Source organism: Sarcophilus harrisii, chromosome 2, assembly GCF_902635505.1.
Source record: "Sarcophilus harrisii chromosome 2, mSarHar1.11, whole genome shotgun sequence".
Classification (NCBI taxonomy): Eukaryota; Metazoa; Chordata; class Mammalia; order Dasyuromorphia; family Dasyuridae; genus Sarcophilus; species Sarcophilus harrisii.
This window is the reverse complement of record NC_045427.1, coordinates 89225648-89244420: the sequence shown is the minus strand read 5'-3', so window position 1 is coordinate 89244420 and position 18773 is coordinate 89225648. Positions and strand designations below refer to the sequence as shown.

Below are 18773 nucleotides of genomic sequence, written 5' to 3'. Positions count from 1 at the left end.
TTGGAACATTATGGAAACAGGAAGACTAGGATTTCATCTTCAGAGGAGGAAAGAACTCAAAAAAAGAATTTAAAAATCAAATGACAGATATTGAGGAAAAAGTAAAAAGAAAAAGAAAAAGAAAAATCATCCAAGAAAAACAAAAAGATTATGAAAAAAAAAGTTAACCAACTGGAAAAGGAGGTAGTCTCAAAAATGAAAATAATTCTTTGAAAATTAGAATTGGGCCAGGGGAAGCCACCGAAACTATGAGAGATCAAGAAATAACAAAACAGATTATAAAGAATGGGAAATTTGAAACACTGAAAAACAGCACATGTGGAAAACAGATCAAGAAAAAAACAAGAATAATCGGAATGTCTGAAAGTTATGACCAAAAAAAAAAGAACTTTGATATAATAATGCAGGAAATAATCCAAGAAAATTGTCCTGGAATGATAAAACATGAGGGCAAAGTAGAAATAGAAAAAATCCACCCAATAACAATCTCAAAGATATCCTTTGTGAAAAACACATAGGAATATTATTGTCAAATTTTGAAATCCCCAAATCAAAGAGAAAATTTTGCAAGAAACAAGAAAAAACAATTCAAATACAATGGAGCTACAATTAGAATTGTACAAAACTTATCAGCAGCTACAATAAAAGACTACAGATCCTGGAATCCTATCTACTAACAATCAAAAGAACTAGGCCTGCAGTCAAAAATATCATATCCAGCAAAATTATCCATAATTTTCAATGAGAAAAAAATGGACCTTCAATGAACTTGCAGTTTGCAGAACTTTCTAACAATTAAAACCGAACTTAACAGAAAATTTAACATAAGAGTCAATATCAAAGATCAATTTTAAGGAATTTAACATTGACAAAATGTTTAAATATGGACAAAAAATTTTTTTATATATGTATATTATTTGCTTAAGATTCACATCAATAATAGGACAGCTCAAAAGAAAAACTAGCAGAATTAAGGTAAAAATAGTAATCATGTTATACAAATAAGGTGCAGAGGAAGACTAGACACAGACTCATTAGAGGGGGGAAGAAGGCTCCTAATTCTGAAAACTTACATCAGGAATGGATTCAATAGCTAACACTATATATACATACACACATGAAGGGCATAGCACCCTCTCAAAATTTATAAAGAAATAAGAGAGGAGGGATGGGTGGACAAAGAAGCAAAGGGTATGTGAAGAAGACAAGGGAGGGATCCATGGGTGGGGAGAAGGTTAAATAAGAGCAAGGTAAGTCAAGAGCAGAATTAAAGCAGTCAGCAGAAATAGGAAAGAGATGAATGTGCCTATGTGTGGGAGTATGTATGTATGTATATGTGTATATGTATGTATCTAAATATATTCTTTCTTAACTATAGCCTGCTTGAGGATGGAGGGGGGATGGAAAGGGGCAAAAAGGATAAAGTAAAAAAGACGCACAGCACAAAACAAAAGAACAATTTGCAAAGAAGTAAAGAAAAGATGGAAACTAATGAATATAATTTCTTCTACTAATATATATTTACTTTCCTGAACTCATATTTGTTGTTATATATTTTAATCCTCCCTGAAGGTCAGCTAGGCACATGATAATGTTCTTTTTTGTTTTGCTTTATTTTGTTTTGTATTCCTTTTCTGTTTTTCTTTTTTTCTTATTCTATTTTTTCAAATAAAATAAATTAAAAAGAAAATCCCTAAGACTTAGTAAATTGCATGACACATAGTGCTCAATAAGTGCATACTGACTTGGGGAAAAAAAATAGAAATAAACAAAGAATTCTACACTGTGGGGCAATTTAGATGATACAGTGGATAGAGTACTACCCTGAAGAAATGAGGATCTGATCTTCCTAGCTGTGTCCCTAGGCAAGTCACTTAGCCCCAATTGCCTTACAAAATAATAATAATAATTCTATCCTGTGTTGTTTGGGTCCAAAATTAATTCTGCTGCTTATTTTAAATCTGTTAATTGAATACAGCAATAAACAAAATTTAAATTGAAGGTTTTTGGGTAAAATGATGAATACTTATACAGTAGGTTATTCTATGTTGTATATTTTATTCTTTAATGGTAATCTGGCAGATATCACAAAACAAATACATTTGTGAAATATCTTAAATCAGTTTGTCTCTGGAACCACTTCAGTAATATTGACTAAAAAAAAAGTGACCAATTAAAGACAGAAAATGAAACAGTGTTCTCCTGAGTCAGGAGATGAAAATAATCCAAAATGTTTATAACCATGTTGCCTCACTACTTGAAAGTTATCTAGTTCTACAACCTACATAAAGTATCAATAATCAGGACTAAAGACTAAATAATGTCTTTAAAGTCATCAATTGAATCAAGATACTATTTAACATATTAAGCAATACTTTATGCCTATAACAATTTTTTAAATGGAATACAAAATGAAAACCAATAGACAGTATTGAGTAAAAAAAGTTCATTCCAGAAAAATGAATAATTCCTCTTTTTCTTCTCCATGAAATTGAAAACTATACTCAAACATACAATCATGAAAGAATGTAACAATTAGTATAAACTCAGAAGTTACATGAAAAAAATATTTTTTCTTTATTTGATTACCCTTCAGAAATGATCCTCCATGTTTAATAAAAATAACAATAACAATAATAGCAGCTAATAATTATATAATACCTACTCTGTGCCAGGTACTTATAATTATCTTATTTGATCCTCACAAAAACTCTCAGAGGTGGTACTGTTTTAAACTCTATTTTAGAAGAGGGGAAACTAAATGCAAACAGTGGTTAAGTGGCTTGCCCACAGCTAGTATAAGAACAAGAATTTGAACTCATGTCTTTTTTACCTCCAGGCCAACCACTCTGTCTACTAAGTGCCACCTATCTCCCTCTACATGCTTATAACATTAAACATGCCAGTTTGTCTATATACTCTTTTAAAAGGTCACTGTATGAAATCAATACTTTCATTTTCCTATCACTAATGTTAGAGGTTCCATACCTGTTGTGCAAGACCTTCTCTACTTTCCGTGGAACTCAAAAGGATACGACGATTGGCCAGAGCTTCTTCATAAGGCACCGACTCCAAACGGGGCTGCAATAAAGTCATCATCAACAAGTAAGGCCAGAGAGAGAAGTTGAGAAGCATTTTTTTTAGTCTCTCTCATGCTACATGTACAAACAGGGGTACTAAATGTTATATAATTTCAGGTCACCTATTCTGGGGTTGAGAATGTCAGGTACTTCTTGAAGTTAAAGGGGTTAATTTACTTGTTAAGACTTTGTCAAGTTGAATCCTGTCCTTATCCTGACCCACTGTCAAAAAGAAATATGTTGAATCTAAATGATATACAGCATAAGGATGTTCCTGAAACATTCTGAAATATATTCTTTTTTTCCCCTTTGATTTTAAGTAATAATCTGGTAGAAATGGTACTGATCTTGGAGTCTCAGGATCTGGGTTAGAATCTGAGGTCTAACACTTCCTAACTATAAGAATAGTAGCAAGTAATTTTAGTTTCTTTATCTGGAAAGGGCCATGGGGATGTGAAAAGAGCACTAGCTCTGGAGTTAGAGGAACTGAGTTTAAAATCCTGCCTCTCATACATAACTCCTGTGTGACTACAGGAAAATCACTAAAACTTCTTGCGCTTCAGTTTTCCTTGTTCTAAAATGAGAGGGTAGGACTAGATGGACTCTTTCAATGATAGACTAACAATAAAAGGAGCTCTAATAAAACTCTAGGCTGTGCCATCTGTCTCTGTGGTCTTCTCTAACCTTCTTCAAAGACTTCATATAAGCAGCAGCTTTTTGCTTGTACTGCAGCATACATTCTGCTGAGAGAGGACTGATGAATCCACTGGCCTCCTTAGGCCCATAGCTCAGTGAAGCAATGAAGTAGTCGACATTGCTGCTGAAGAAAGATGCGATCTAAACAAAGGATAACAAGAAGACAAATTGTGTTTTTAAAAAATATATCCAACATACAGCAACACCTTTCAAAGAAAAGCTAAAAAGTTGGTAGGAATGAAAATTAAATTTCATTATCCTGCCCCAAACCTCAAATGCATCAATTTGTGTTGAATGCCCATAGGCAGTAACTGATCAAAGAAAAAGGTAATTGTCCTAAATTCTGGGAACAGACATGTCATATGGTTGGTCATTTCCATTCTTCATGAAGTGACAGAATTCTGCTTTACCCAATGAATACCTGACTCCATTAATTTTAACTATTACCTTGAGACTCTTAATATTTGAACTTTCATCATTTAATTTTAACTTTAAAAAAAAAACACCTTCCAAAAGACGGCATCAAAAATATGTTAAAAGTTGTCAGCTCTACTTTGAAAGTTACTTTATATAGTTCAACTTAAGAATGACAAGTATAAAGTACAATTTTTTAAGAACATATACATATGAATAACTTTACTGCTTTGATCAAAGTCCACTACAAAATTTCTATGGTGAAAAAAAAAATGTTATATGTTCTTTTAAAAAAAAAGATTCCAACTTTCAAATGATGCAAAATTTTAGTGATGTTAAGTATAGAGACACATTTAACTTTTCTTTCTTTTTTTTTTGTGAATAGCTTTTTATTTTCAAAATAAATGGAAGTATAGTTTTCAACATTCACTCTTGCAAAACCCTGTGTTCCAAGTGTTTTTCCTTCCTTTCCTCCCTCCCCCTTCCCTCTAGACAGCATAACAATCCAATATGACATTTATGTTTTCAAAGGTGGTTATATTACAGAAAATCATTAACTATGCCATCTATTGTGCAGGCAGCCAGTGCAAAGATAAGAGTCTAAAAGTCAGGATATGTGTTGATTTTGGATAGCAATCAAATTATTTTTCCTAGAAATGGTTTTAAGTGAATTTTACATAAAATTACTTTCAAAAATTTATAGGAAGAGATGCACAGGAAAATAAACAGAACCTATGAAAGGATAACTAAGAGGATGCTGACCTTGGAGTAAATGAAAAACCAAGGACTCTTTTAGAAATGAGGAAACAAGACATCCCTCCTCCTCCATGGCAGAGAGGTGGGAGACTCCGAGAAAAGAATGCTACATACTTTGTCAGGGCTGGGAACTGTATTGGGTGTTTTTGCTTAATTATTTTTATTTCAAAGAAGGGATGGATATAGAGGTCTTTTTGAGAGATTTTTTTTTTCTTTTTCAGAAGGGTGTTTTGGCTTGGTTTCCTTTTTTTATAAGATCTTTGTACAAATTCTTTTTTGAATCCAAAAGGGTTTCCTTTCTAGAAATGGTTGTAATGGAAAGACAAAAGCCATTAATAATATGTATGTTAAAAATAAGGCTAAAATAAAGTTACTTCTGAGAAACTTATGATATAGTCTAGTAACGAAGAAGGCTTTCTAGCTCAGGAATCTAATATAAAATCTTAAAGAGCCCAATAATTGTTGTCTTCAACCATGGTCGTAAAGCATTATTTAGACCGAATTGCTAAGACATCTTAGTGGAGTTTAGAAAAAGTAAGCTTTATCAGATATATAGCATGATCTCAGGAAACTTTTTTTATCTAACATGTTCTATTTGTCAGAGAGTATTTTTTTTTTTGAAATCCAGTAATAGAAATTAGTGCCCATCTGTAAAATAATTTGTGAGTTTGCTGAAACAGTATAAGATTGAAATAATCTTTGTAATAACAATGCTATTCGAGCTTTACAACTCTATAACTTGACACAACCATTTTGAAACATGGATCACAACAGACTCTATTTTTTAATAATTTGACAAAAACAAAAGTAATTGCAAACACACAAACTGAGCTCTAATTATTCATAGATCAGAACAATGAAAAAAAAATTAAGAAGGTATAATTTGGTCAGACTTCATCAGTTAATCTTTTTTATTAACACGAAATTTATTATATGTTCAGTGATAGCAAATTTATTGAACTTAGGCTGTTTCCTATCCCCAAAGTTCTTTTATTCAATAAAAATTGGTCCATATGATTTTAGAGATAAAAGCCAGGTGGATATTAATCCAAACCTCTCATCTAACAGAAGAATCAACTGAGACACAAAGAGGTTAAGTGGTAGCTGCCAAAATAATAGTTGTAGTCCTCAGTACTTTACATGTGTTATGTCATTGGATCCTCACAAGAACCCTACAAGGTGGGTACTATTTTTATTACAACTTTACAGATAAGAAAACTGAAGGTAGGAGTGGTTAAGGAACTTGCCCAAGACCACACAGCTTTGTCTATGGCACAATTTCCAAAGATCCTCCTGTCTCTGCTGTACCACCTAAATGTCAGTATTATCATTCTATCACCTACATAGGAAAGAGAAGCAAGATTTGACCCAATTCTAATACTCTTTCCATAGTATTTTCCATAGTTTTTTAAAGAACTGAGTTTTATGTTAATTGAAATAAAATGGGGGAAATTACCTTTCCTGCTCCATTTGTTAATGCCACTACTGAAGACAGAATGCAGTCATTAGTTGTTATGAGCTTCTGAGTAGCTGTTGGAAGTTCATGTTCTATAGTAGCTTTCTGACTATAGTGCTTGGAAATATCTAAAAGAAATACCAAATTAAAAACTCACATTACTTCATATGACCTCTATACATTATGTTTATATGTGTGTGTGCATCATAGACAACAGCCTCCAAGACATTATATCCATTCTTTTATATTTACTTTTACAAATGGTAAGGAGGGTAGAGGAAAGGTAATAGTAAAACAAATCATCTACATCCTTGTTAATTGGTTTATCCAATTACAATTCCAACCTTGATGAATTTCTTAATTTATGTCACGAAAAAATCAAAGAATACTTGTCCAGAGATGCCATCTATTCTCTTGAGGCAATCTATCAGCAAGTATGGTTTCCTCCAGATGTAAGTTGGCCCTGAACTTCCACAACTAGTCAATGAGTTTCTTCCTGGCTGAAAACAGAATTTATCAAGTCCTAAGAAGAACTTAGACATCAACTAAATAAATAAAGTAGTAGACTGTTTATAGAAAAGCCACCTAGTCCCACTTTACTGAACTCCTTGCTAAATCTTAGTCAGGTGGCCACTTCATGTCTTACTGACAAGAAAAGATTAGCCACTGCAATCTTTAGTTTTAAATGCTATTGTCTCTAATCTAAGAACAATCTATTCTGATACCATTGGATGAAAATGTTGGAAAAAGAGGCTCATACATTTACGTGAACAGAAAAGTATAAAAAAAAAAATTTCTATAGAACATTAGAAACAGCAATATGGCACAATGCAAAGTGTGCAAACTAAATAGAAGAAACTCTGGCTTTGAATCCCACTTCTTTCATTTAGAAGTCTAAATGTGAGTCTTTTAACCTTTCAGACCTTCAGTTTCCACAACTGTAGAATGCAGATAAGAATATCAATGTAATGATCAGTTGAAATGCCCAAAGGAGCAGCCGGGTGGCATATCGGCTAGACCACCACCCTTGGAGTCAGGAGGACCTAAGCTCAAATTTGGTCTCAGACACTTGACATTACTAGCCATGTGACCTTAGCAAGTCACTTTGTCTTGCCCAACTGCCTCATCAAAAAACAAAAAGGAAAAAAGAAATTTATGTACAAATACTTTGTACATAAATGTAACAAAATGTTTATAATATAATAAAAGGTATTACATGTAGTAGCTGCTAGCATAATCATTATATGATTATTGAATAAAATTCTATACTGATATCCACAAAGTACAACAGTATCCAGGGAACAACCTCCCTCTCCTTGCCTCATGACCTTCCCCCCCACGAAAAAAAAAAAAAAAGTAGATTGTGGACAATTAATGGAAGAATATAGATAAAAAATTTTAATAAGTCATGTTAACTTTGTTATAATTAGGAAGAATGTAGGAGGCCATTATAAAACAACAAAAAAATTAAAATGTTGAAAATAAAATACAATTCTGTATATGTTTTCATTAGCATGCCTCTGATTAAATGAAAATTCAACTGAAATAGTATTTTTTACACAATCAACTTTCCATTCACTGAGAAAAGCATTTTCTTATGTGGCTAAGCTAAACTTAAATTCTTTTGTGTTTATTGAAATCCTACAAATCTGTAAGAATACATCTAGTTTTTGGCAGTCTCATGAAATCCCTAACATAATTGGCAAATAAGAATACATACAAAAAGGCTGCCATAGTTTTTACTGCAAACAATAATGCTACCATAGTATTACTACCATCATATCTACAGTTTCAATTATTTATGGCAATCAAATCCAGATGTCTTGATTATTTGGGTCTTTTCTTGACATAAATATACCAAAAAATAAGGCAACTCAGAAGTAAACTTTTTTTTAATGTCTAGTCATTTACTTATTTTCAATCTCCTAGAAAACTCAACATTAGCTAAGTTTAAACATAATATTTAAAATGCACAATATCATATGCTAAAGATAGTCTTTAACTTTTGTTACAATTAGAATACATAGTGTTGCAAATTTTGCTTTCACCCAAAAACTCTTCCTGCTAAATCTTAGCACAGGCATTTGATCAGAGTAAAACAAGGGGTAAGATTTGAGATAATACTAAGTGGTCTATTTACATAGTTTCTTTTTTTTTTTTTTTTCCTTTTGGAGGAACTCATAAAGAATACTCTGAGATCTCATCAAATCCTCATATTAAGGTTGGTTAAGAGATCAAAAAAAAAAAAAAGATTTTTTTTTTTTTTTTGGAGATCAAGTTACATTATCTTTAAGGCATGGAAAAATAACGCAAGAATTTAGGTGACTTCCCCATAATTTTTTCCCTCTCCTTCCTGCTTTCCTTTGATTATCTCTCTCGTCTTACATTAGTGCTTCGGATTACTCTAATATCAGAATAGCATATTTAGAATTTTTAAACTGTAACAACATACCTCTTCAGAATTTATAAGACCCTATACCAGTGCCAAGGCGAAGTTACCAGAACTTGGGATGTCTTGCAATGAGATTCTTACAAGGAGAGCAACATAAACAAAGAGCAATTACCTGGCCTTCTTATAATCCTGACTCTACAATATGAGATGGAAGATAAGGGTGAATATTCTATTCACATTCTGTATTCCCAACAAAGTAGTAACTGACTACTAAATAATCCAAAATAATCATTTTGGACTAGTTCTAGGAGTCCATAGTATAATACCCACTTGACAAAGAAAATAACAAATAAATAAATACCTTTTATGTCAAATAGGAACTTCCCAAATTCAAATTAAATTCTTACATAATAGAATATGTGATAAGATAAAAATTCAGAAGAATTTAAACCTTTGTTTTCTCAGATCTTTGGAATCTGGGGTTCAGTAAAAAGGGTTTTGTATTTTATACAAGATTGCAAAACTGACCACATGAAAAATATGAATACATATAAGTAAAATTCATACTCCTTTCCTAAATGTATTCAGTATTTCAGCATCTCAGTTTTAAAAACAAAACAGATGTTAAGAACAGAAGGACAATAAGCTGCACATTTAAATATAAGCCAAATGCTAATATAGATTTAATCTGGGATTTATAAGCATTGACAGCATCCTGACAGCAAGAATTTCAACGTTTCTTTGCATTTATTTTTGAACCTTACCTTTCATGACATCATGAAATTCTTGAAGAACTATAGCAATATGTGTTAAAACTGAATTATAGTTTGCCCGAAGTAGTCCATCTGGTTTTGTACCTGAAATATCAAAATCACAAATCTAAACATTTTTGCAATATATTCTCCCTGAAAATTTATATACAATCTATTATACCAATTAGTTTTAGAAAAGGGAAGATGGAATACCACAAAGCAATGTATGTGGTATACAGCAGGTGTTTACTGAAATCAATACACAAGCATTAAAGCATAAATCTTGATCATCAAAATATACATAATAAATTTTGTCTTTTTAAAGAGTACAGGAAGAATTTTAAAAAGGCTTCAAGTTGGATTTAGTACAAAGTATCCACTTAATAAATGATTGCTGCTTGGCTAAATGAATAAATCCTTGAGTCTCCGAGAATGCTGTGATGGTTAAGAAAGGAAGCAAATCATTAAAAGAAATCAAATCTTTCATATCCTTTTTCAAATGTGAATGTTTTAAAAGATTTATTTACCTCATAATCATTAGTACCTTCTAATACCTCTTTTTTCTGATTATATTCAATGACTATACACATTTTAGAATTTATTCAATATTACTCAATATACAGGAAAATTAAACATCCAAGCATAGGGAAGCTCTAAAGCTTTTGAGAAAACACCATAACTAACTATCCATTTCAATCATCAAGAAAAAAAAAAAGCTTTTAAATATAAGGCGCAGAAGGGAATAAATTATAATTATTCTACTAAAGATAATCTTATTCAGTAAAAAATTGATTTGAATTCCTAAAGCTTGTTCTCCTCCACTTAAGATATCAAAAGTCTTCATTCAACTTTTTTGTAAGGTCTAAGAAGAGTAAGTTGTTCCATTTGAACCAATAAGAGAGTCAAAACAAACTTACTTGGCAATGCAAGAAGAGCAATATAAGTCTGGAGCTTCTCAAACACAGCAGTCATCTTTTTCACATCACTGTATAATTCTAGATTTCTGGCTCTTAATGCAGATGTGCAAACAGAAGATTCACATTCTTCCTCCAAACTAGGAATAGGTAAATTTTTTAAAGTGAGCACCCTGAATGATTTTAAACTACCCATAGAAAGCTTTTATTACTACCTAGGTTCTGAAATAGTTATATATTGCTAAGTGGAAAATAAATGTCCTGAAATGATTACCCTTGGCTTCTGAGATTTAAAAGAAATAAGAGTTTAGTCTTATAAAGGTCTCCTTTTTTCCCAATGAAACACAAAATTACTGCTTACTCTTTTGCTGTAGCTACCAGTGAATCACTGAGACCAAGAATAAAAATATGTTTATGCGTGTGTGTGCATATGTGCGTACACACACACACACACACACACACATGTGGTACTCTCTTTTGAAGAGGTACTGGCTCTCCCTAACCCCCACAGTAATACTCTGGGATTAAAAAAAATCATTTCAAAGACAATTCCTACAAGGGAATCCATCAAAACAATAGTAGATACTATTGTTACATATACAAACTAGTACAAAGAAGCTCATTAAGAAACCAATATCAATGAAAAAAATAAGCATTTCACTATAAGTTATCACTACATCTTTCAAAAAAAATAGCAGTAGAAAAGAGTAAATCTGAATTCTTATATTAAAAATTAATTCCTAACATATAAGCTACAATTCAGTTTTAAAACTGAACAAGTTATCTGAAAAAAATTTACTTGGGGGAATGGAGGGAGAGTGGAACCTTTCAGCATAGCTAGAAAGCTCTGGAAATTATCATCGGAAAGACTTCTTAGGGATTCTCTCTATTTTTCCCCCTCATGACTTAATTGCATAACTTCATTTAAATTTCATATATACTCAATGCCTAGGACACACAAGTTTTTTTTTTTTTTTTTTTTTTTTTTGGTTTTGAGATTTGTTTTGTTTTTTGTTTTTGGCCACTTAACTCACTTGAACAAATATAGTAAAGGTTTACTTAAAATGATTAGTCCTATTAGATAAGTCTAAGAGTTTATGAAGGACATTCTAGGGGAAAAAAAAAAAAAAACACAACTCAGGAAAGGGCTTTTCCAGTCTGAAGTCCTTTTCAAGAGATTCTGAGGCAGATTTCTTCCAAGTATAAGCAAAGTAAATACATAACAAAATGGAAACAAAAGTACAATACTATGTTACTTTATACATATAAGTCAAATTTCAAAAGTTCTAAATTCCATTGTTTTCTATGTAAGTTCAAGTTTCCTGAAATGTTCTGGAAAAGGCAAGTATCAAACATGTATTTCTACTGAATCTTAGGACATTCAGACCAAAACAAGTTGTTTTATGGCTGCCATCACACCTGCTAGCTAATAAGCTTGCAAGATGGAGGCTCAGCCTGCATCTTGTTATGTATTGCATGTGATGATAAATCAAATATCACAGAATCTTTCAAAGACCTGTCACTGAAATTTCCAGAAAGATTCTAGTAATGGAAAAGAAATGACCTCTCAGGATCCCTACTTGGTTACTGAAATGTTGGCCAACCTCACAGAAACTGAAGCTTTAGGAGGAAATAGCTTTGTGTGACCAGTATTAACACAAAACACAGAAAATTTTTTTTAAAACCCATAACTCACAGAGGCCCAGAAACAGCTTATAGTATATTGACTACCACAGGTTCTTAAGACTACTTAGAATGATTCAGGTGGTCAGGAAATAATCACAGAAAAGTAAATGGGAGTACCTTTTGGTTTTGATCAATGCCTAACATTGGAACCCTATTGACAGTCATTAAAGTTCCTTGGACCAGCCTGCTTTATCGATGATTTGTCCACTGCTGTCATGCATCAGGAGAAAGGGTTTGGCTCAGCATATTACACAATATATTGCCACGATAGTGAAGGAAGATTCTGGATAGATGCAATGATTTCAAATTTAACATGTGCAGTTGGAAAGAAATGTGTAAGGGCCAAAATACCCACTAAGTTGCTCAGGAGGGATGGTCATTCTGAATTCTCAGAATAACTGTTTCCTAGCAAGCAAGATAAGGAAGAGGTCAACATTCCTCTTGGTGAAATAAGGAGCTGATCCAAAGACAATGACTTCCTTTTGTGACTTGATGGGCTTTGAAATTAGCTGAGATACACTTCTGTTCTCTGGGGATTTTTATGTTTTTTGAATCTCTTGTAAATCTATGGTATACATTATGTTTATATATATGTACGTATATATGCACATTCATGTACAAAAACATACAAGAATACTCTTTTTATATAAAAGTGATATAAAATATTGAGAATGGATAAATTTTAAATATTTTTTAAAGTGCCTGGAGTTTTCCTATATAGCTGTCATTTAAATTTTTAATGCTTACCTCAGACTATTGTTCATTCTTTTATATTTTTATTTCATGTTTGGATTTTTAAAAAATCTATGAGACTGTCTCTAAAATTCTGGCTACCATTTTATGCACACTCATTATTGCATATCTTTTTCTAGGTTATTCCTTATAGGGCTCATTCTTTTAGACATGAAAATCACTTGCTTTGATAAATCATACCATTTTGCCAAAACAAGTGATCTTATTTTAAGCTAGGTATATATTACAAAATACTTTATTTTTACTGAACAGAACTTATTAAATGCTGTCATATGTAAAACTTTGGTAGATGAAGAAATGTGCTACTATTGGCCTTCCTTACAGAAGAATTAAATCTCAACATAAATCAATGGGTGGCTTCTTTCTACTTCTAGCCCCCACTGCCCAAAGAGGGTTTTTCATTTTTAACAATTTATTTTAAGGAACAGCTCCTTTTAGATTTTATTTTAAATACCACTAAGTAAGTAACTACAGGGCCCAGTCCAGATGGACCAGAATATGAAGGAATGTTTTCTTAAAGGAAAACTATCTTTCAGCAGGCATACTCAAAACTGTCTTTGTTCAAATGCAATAGGTAGCTTATAAACTTTGAATATTTAAGAGAGCTCAATATTGTAAGAATGGGAAACAATGATGAGCAGGGTTTAGAATCATCTATGTCCAAAATGATATGTTGTCAACATAAACATCTAAGTTCCAATAAAGCAGATTATTCCTGCAATCAGAAAATGTGAATTTAGTGAATACCATGCAGAGATCCTAAGACAAAATGTAAATACAGTTTGAATTTTAAGTATCAGAGTTCCTATCTATTTCCTGATGCTAAGGTTAGATCTCCTCAAGAAGCTTGGGATCATCCTTTACTTTTAGTCCAGATCAATAAGAATGGAAGGTTTAAAAGACATGTATTCAAGGAAAGATAACTATTCAAAAAAGTATGCTTGAGAATGGGTGTATTGTCTAATATACATCACTAAGCATTTTTCCTAAGGACTAGGCAGTAGATTATTCTGCTGCTAGAAGTATCTCAAGTGTGGGCTGTATGCTATTCAAACTGCATAAAGTCCCAATTAATTTGATTCAACTTCTATAACATTTTAACTAGATTTCCCCTTTTAACAGGTATAGACAGCTCTTGCTGTGCATAACTGCTCCATTCCACAGACCTCTACATAAAGTGATTTTTAAATAATAAAAAAATCTGTGCGAGGACATGAGGGAGGGAAAAAAAGAAGGAAAGAACAGTATACTTGTAGAGGGCCTGGTGCACATTGGGGCTGGGAAGAGCAATGAGAGCAAGAGGACTGGAGTCATTCACTGAAGAGCCTGGCCAGAATCAAAAGGAAAACTATATGGGAAGGGGGAAACAGACAGATGGGGGCCACAGATGCTGGAAGGACAGGTAGCAAGTGGGGACCAGCAACAGGCATGGAGTGTCCAAGTGCAGAAGGATAGAAGACAGATACACAGGACTGGACAAGGAAGTGAGCTAGCTAAGGAGGGGCCTCAATCCACGCTCTGGTCTAACAGCAGTGGGGGTTCTCCTTGCATCCCTCTTTCTGCTTTCACTTAAAAGATTTTTCTTTGTTTTTAGTTTTTATTGGGATCTTTTTGAGGAGGTAAGGGCAAGCCCCAGGGTGCTAAGCTACAGGGCAGAAGCAGAGAGAGGGACCACAGTTCTGTACAGTAAAGTTAACAAAATTTTTGCCAGATTTGTATATGTTTTAAAGGGCCTAATTACTAAGTTTCATGATCTCCTTTTCTTGTACTCAGAAAAGGCAATAGTAATGTACAAAGCCTCACTCTAGTGACAAGAAAGACAGACAGACCAGTACTTAGTACTTAGTACTTAGTACTGTTAGGACAACTTCCCCTCTTATCTTGACATTCATATAACTCATGTTTTTCTTTCAAAAGTTCTTCTAATTTTCTTGCCTCTTAAGGAAATGGGAAGATGTAACCTTGTGTAATGTTAAATCTCACAGATGTTCTCCTTTGACATCAAAAGCCTTAAGCACAAAAGGAAGAAAAAATTGCCCTCTCCATTGCTACTACTACTACACTGTTAGGTTTCTATTTGCCCTCAGCATCTCTCAAAGATTAATCAAAAATGGAGAGAAAGCCCTTTGAAAAACAAGTTCAGCATATATAAGGGATACTGAACCCAACTCTGTGCAATGAGATTTTACCACTGAATAACAAAATGTATTTGTCAAAATACAATTTGAATACTAGCTAAATGCTAGAGTTTGAAATTGTTTATTTCTTTAAAAAAAATTGTGCAAGTTGTTAGAAAATCATACCTCAATGAAATTTAATTGAGAGAGGGGGAAGAAGTAGTAGAGGTCACAATTTCTTGATTCCAAAATATCTTCTTATAAGCATGACTTAAAGATCCATAGGTTATTTACAAGAAATTATTTTAACAAAAAAATTTAAGAATAACCTAGCCCTTACCCATTTTTTATTTAATTTAAAAACAAAAAATAGGTATGATTAGAGAATACTTACACTTTAAATTTACTATTTCTATCACGAATAATACAAAACTGAAGATCTTCCAACTAAAATTAGCTGCATTTTCTTACTATAGATAAGGAGAGCCACATTAAATATTTTTAAAATTTTATTTTGTAACATATGAACCATTGTTCCTCTTTCTATTATGCTCCAGCCTTGTTATTTCCTGGTGGTTACAATGACAAGACTTATAAATCTTAAGGTGAGGAGAAGAGCTAGGCAAATCAGAATTCACAATAATTTTTGACATAATCATTAACAGTGTTGGCACTAATAGGAACAAGGAAGCTGAGAAAGCTTATTGTTTTCACAAGGAAAAAAATTCAATATATCTTATGAAACTAATACCTTAATAATATTATTATAGCACAAAGTTTCAATTTTATTTTAGTTTTTCCCTTCCCTCCTCTTCCCCTGAAAGATTAAGCCCAAAGACACTATTTAGGAAGAACTATGATTTGCAAAAAAAAAAAAAGGAAAAGTGTGCCAACTCAGAATTTTATCTTTTTTAAAAGTTTTAGTCAGCAGGCAGGGCAAGCAAGTATCTTGTTTTTCACATTATTTTTCTTTCCTCCCCCAGAAATTTTAAAACTTACTATTAAAGACTTTTTATAACAATCTAAATAGATTAACATAGTTTGTAACTTACTCTTCACTATTAAAAATACTCTAAAAGTGGTACCATTTTAAATATTAGGATATCATATAAAATTTTTTTTTAAATTGTGCAAATTCTGACTAGTACCTACATGTAAACTCAAAGAATTACTATTTCACTATCATTACTAGCTTACAAAATTTATACCCAAAATGTCTATTTATAAATTCAAATTTTAAAATAGGGATTTACAAAAAATATTTTCATGTAAATTTCACATGAGGGCCTTGGCTTAATATTAATATGTCAGTATATCATATCTCAAAATACTAAAAATCAACAAAGAGAAATCATCCATTTTTCATAAATGCATTGTTTAGCATTGTTAGATAATTAGATAATTATCATGTATTTTCAATTTTTTTTTTTTCATGCATCACAATTCACTGAAAAGAACAACTGGAGAAATTATAATTCAAGACTTTGCATCAAGTTTACTCAGAATTTAAAATTATCTGGAGAATGAAATGACTTCATATCCTTGTCCTCAGTCACTCTCTAGTCTTAGTTTCCTCCTGGTAAAATGGGGATGTTTGAGCTAAATATCTCAAAAGATTGTTGTGAAGAAAGAATTCTATGGAATATAAAGCACTCTATAGATGGGAGGTATCACTGTTACTCAAGCCATGCTTCCTTCTTTTTCCTCAATAAAAATTCAAACCTGGAGTAGATCAAACAAGTTCGGATATGACACAAGATGAACATTTGTATTTCAATGATATTCTGAGAAGTTCAGGCTACAAGGAGGCAATTCATGAAGTTAACTGACCTCAAGGGAAAAGTACCTTTTTAACTGATAAGGAAGAATCTTCCTAAGAAAAGATACATAGCAGGTTAAATGTTCTGAAAAAGTTTTCAATTGCACAGTTGTTTCCTAGAAAAGAAAAATTATCACAGGGTTAATAGAATTATTTGCACAAAAAAAGAACTCCCATTTCCCAGAAATAATAAGTGGAAGGAAATACCAAGACTGTCACAGTATCTTCAGTAATACTCTCAAATAAGTGAAGCATTCCTTCCTCAAGAGGGCGAACATAGGATGCATTTTCATGAAGGTATTGTGAAAACTGCAGAGAAAAATAAAAGGCCTATGAGCTAAATTATTGAAAACAAAAATTGTCAACAAGGTCATGAGTAAACTTACTGGACTATATAACAAATACTTAAGATAGTTTTAATGAGGATAAATTACCTTGAAAGAAAATTCAGGCTTTAAATGAGAAGGGATTCCTCCCTTCCCCCCTCTGTATCTCCTGCTCTGGCTAGTTCTAAAATCTTTACTCTCTTTTCAAGGCAAGAATGGGCAACAGCAGGAAAAACACCAAGCGAAGCAGCTAGATATGTCTTTTACCGAAAAGGTCAAGATTTTACTGAAAAATGTTCTGCTTCAAGGAAATGAGTCGAGAGATTGGCTGACCTCTAACATCCCTTTTAATTCTGAGATGCTAGTACAATGAAAATTCACTGCAAGTTGGACTCTCAAACAGAACTCTACTCTTTCCTTACAGGTGCCACATAAACATGGAAAAAAGATTTGGGTGGGTAAACAATTAATTATTGTAACAGTGAGTCAAAGTACCGGCGTATCTCCCTTTTAATAAAAATAATAACAAGTGACTAATCTCATCAGTCTTTATTACATGCTATGTGCTATGTCAACTATATTCTGGAATTGACATTGTCAACAACATCCCCATTTTAACATTCAAAGAGAAAGTGTCTTAACAATAATAATGCAAACTCATACAGTACTTTGCAAAGCTTATGAATGTTTTCTCCAAACATCCCCGAGTAGATATTATTTTCTCAATTTACAGAGGAGAAAATAGTGCAGAGGATGAGGCCTCTTTACATGCTACCTTAATGTTTCTTTAATGATGTCAGGCATTTTTCTCGTATTTTGTTTTTAATTTAGACCTTATCTATGATTTCAAGAGTGAAGAGACTAAAGTTGTTAATGCTCTGGAAATTTCATCAACCAATTTAGTTTTATTTTTTTAATATTTTAAAAGGACAGTTAAATAAATTTTTAAAAGTTGCATAATCCAGGGCAGCGAGGCGGCACATTGGAAAGAGCACCAGCTCTGAAGTCAAGAGGATCTGAGTTCAAATCTGACATCAGACACTTTCTATACACTTCTATACATCTATACACTTTCTAGCTGCGTGACTTTGGGCAAGTGACTTAACTCCAATTGCCTCAGCAGAACAAACAAAAAAAAAAGTTGCATAATCCAATAAGTTGTCAGGAGTAGTAAAAGTCCAGAGTGAGTTTGGATTGACAAGGTAACTAATGATAACAAAAAGGATTGAAAAATTATTTTAAAAGTTGCATTGGGAAAATTATCAGAATGAAAGAAGAGATGTGCTGAGAAGATGGGGCTAAGATAATGGAAATAAAGGAAGTTCCCATTTTTTATTTTGCTTATTTTCTTGCTGAAGAGAATGACTTTTGGGCTGAAAACAACAAAACAAAAAAGCAAAAAGACATTACTAAACAAGATAAGGAGAGAGACCATTTAACTTCCCTTTGATAATTACAAGTCAAGGCTAAGATAAATTATATCCTATTATTATTGTGGATGTCACTGAAAAGTGGCATTGGTAACTGGAATAATAGGAAGTTACAAGAAGACAAATCAGGCTTGATATCAAGGGAAAAGTTCCTAAAAATCTGAACTTTCTCAAAGTAGAAT

At 32.5% G+C, this 18773-nt stretch overlaps 1 protein-coding gene across 4 annotated transcripts in view; it reads right to left on the bottom strand.

Moving 5' to 3' along the window:
• PPP1R21 (protein phosphatase 1 regulatory subunit 21) overlaps window positions 1-18773 on the bottom strand; it is a 96665-nt gene that overhangs the window by 32530 nt on the left and 45362 nt on the right. For all 4 annotated transcript variants that reach the window (XR_004231696.1, XM_031950453.1, XM_031950454.1 and 1 more), the window contains 7 exons: window positions 17043-17144; window positions 16863-16951; window positions 10464-10600; window positions 9559-9651; window positions 6403-6530; window positions 3765-3917; window positions 2989-3081 (listed from right to left, as the gene is read on the bottom strand). Coding sequence is in view for 3 of the 4 variants with exons in the window: in XM_031950453.1 (XP_031806313.1) it covers window positions 2989-3081; window positions 3765-3917; window positions 6403-6530; window positions 9559-9651; window positions 10464-10600; window positions 16863-16951; window positions 17043-17144 (795 nt within the window). In the remaining variant the exon portion in view is untranslated. The remainder of the gene's footprint in view (window positions 1-2988; window positions 3082-3764; window positions 3918-6402; window positions 6531-9558; window positions 9652-10463; window positions 10601-16862; window positions 16952-17042; window positions 17145-18773) is intronic.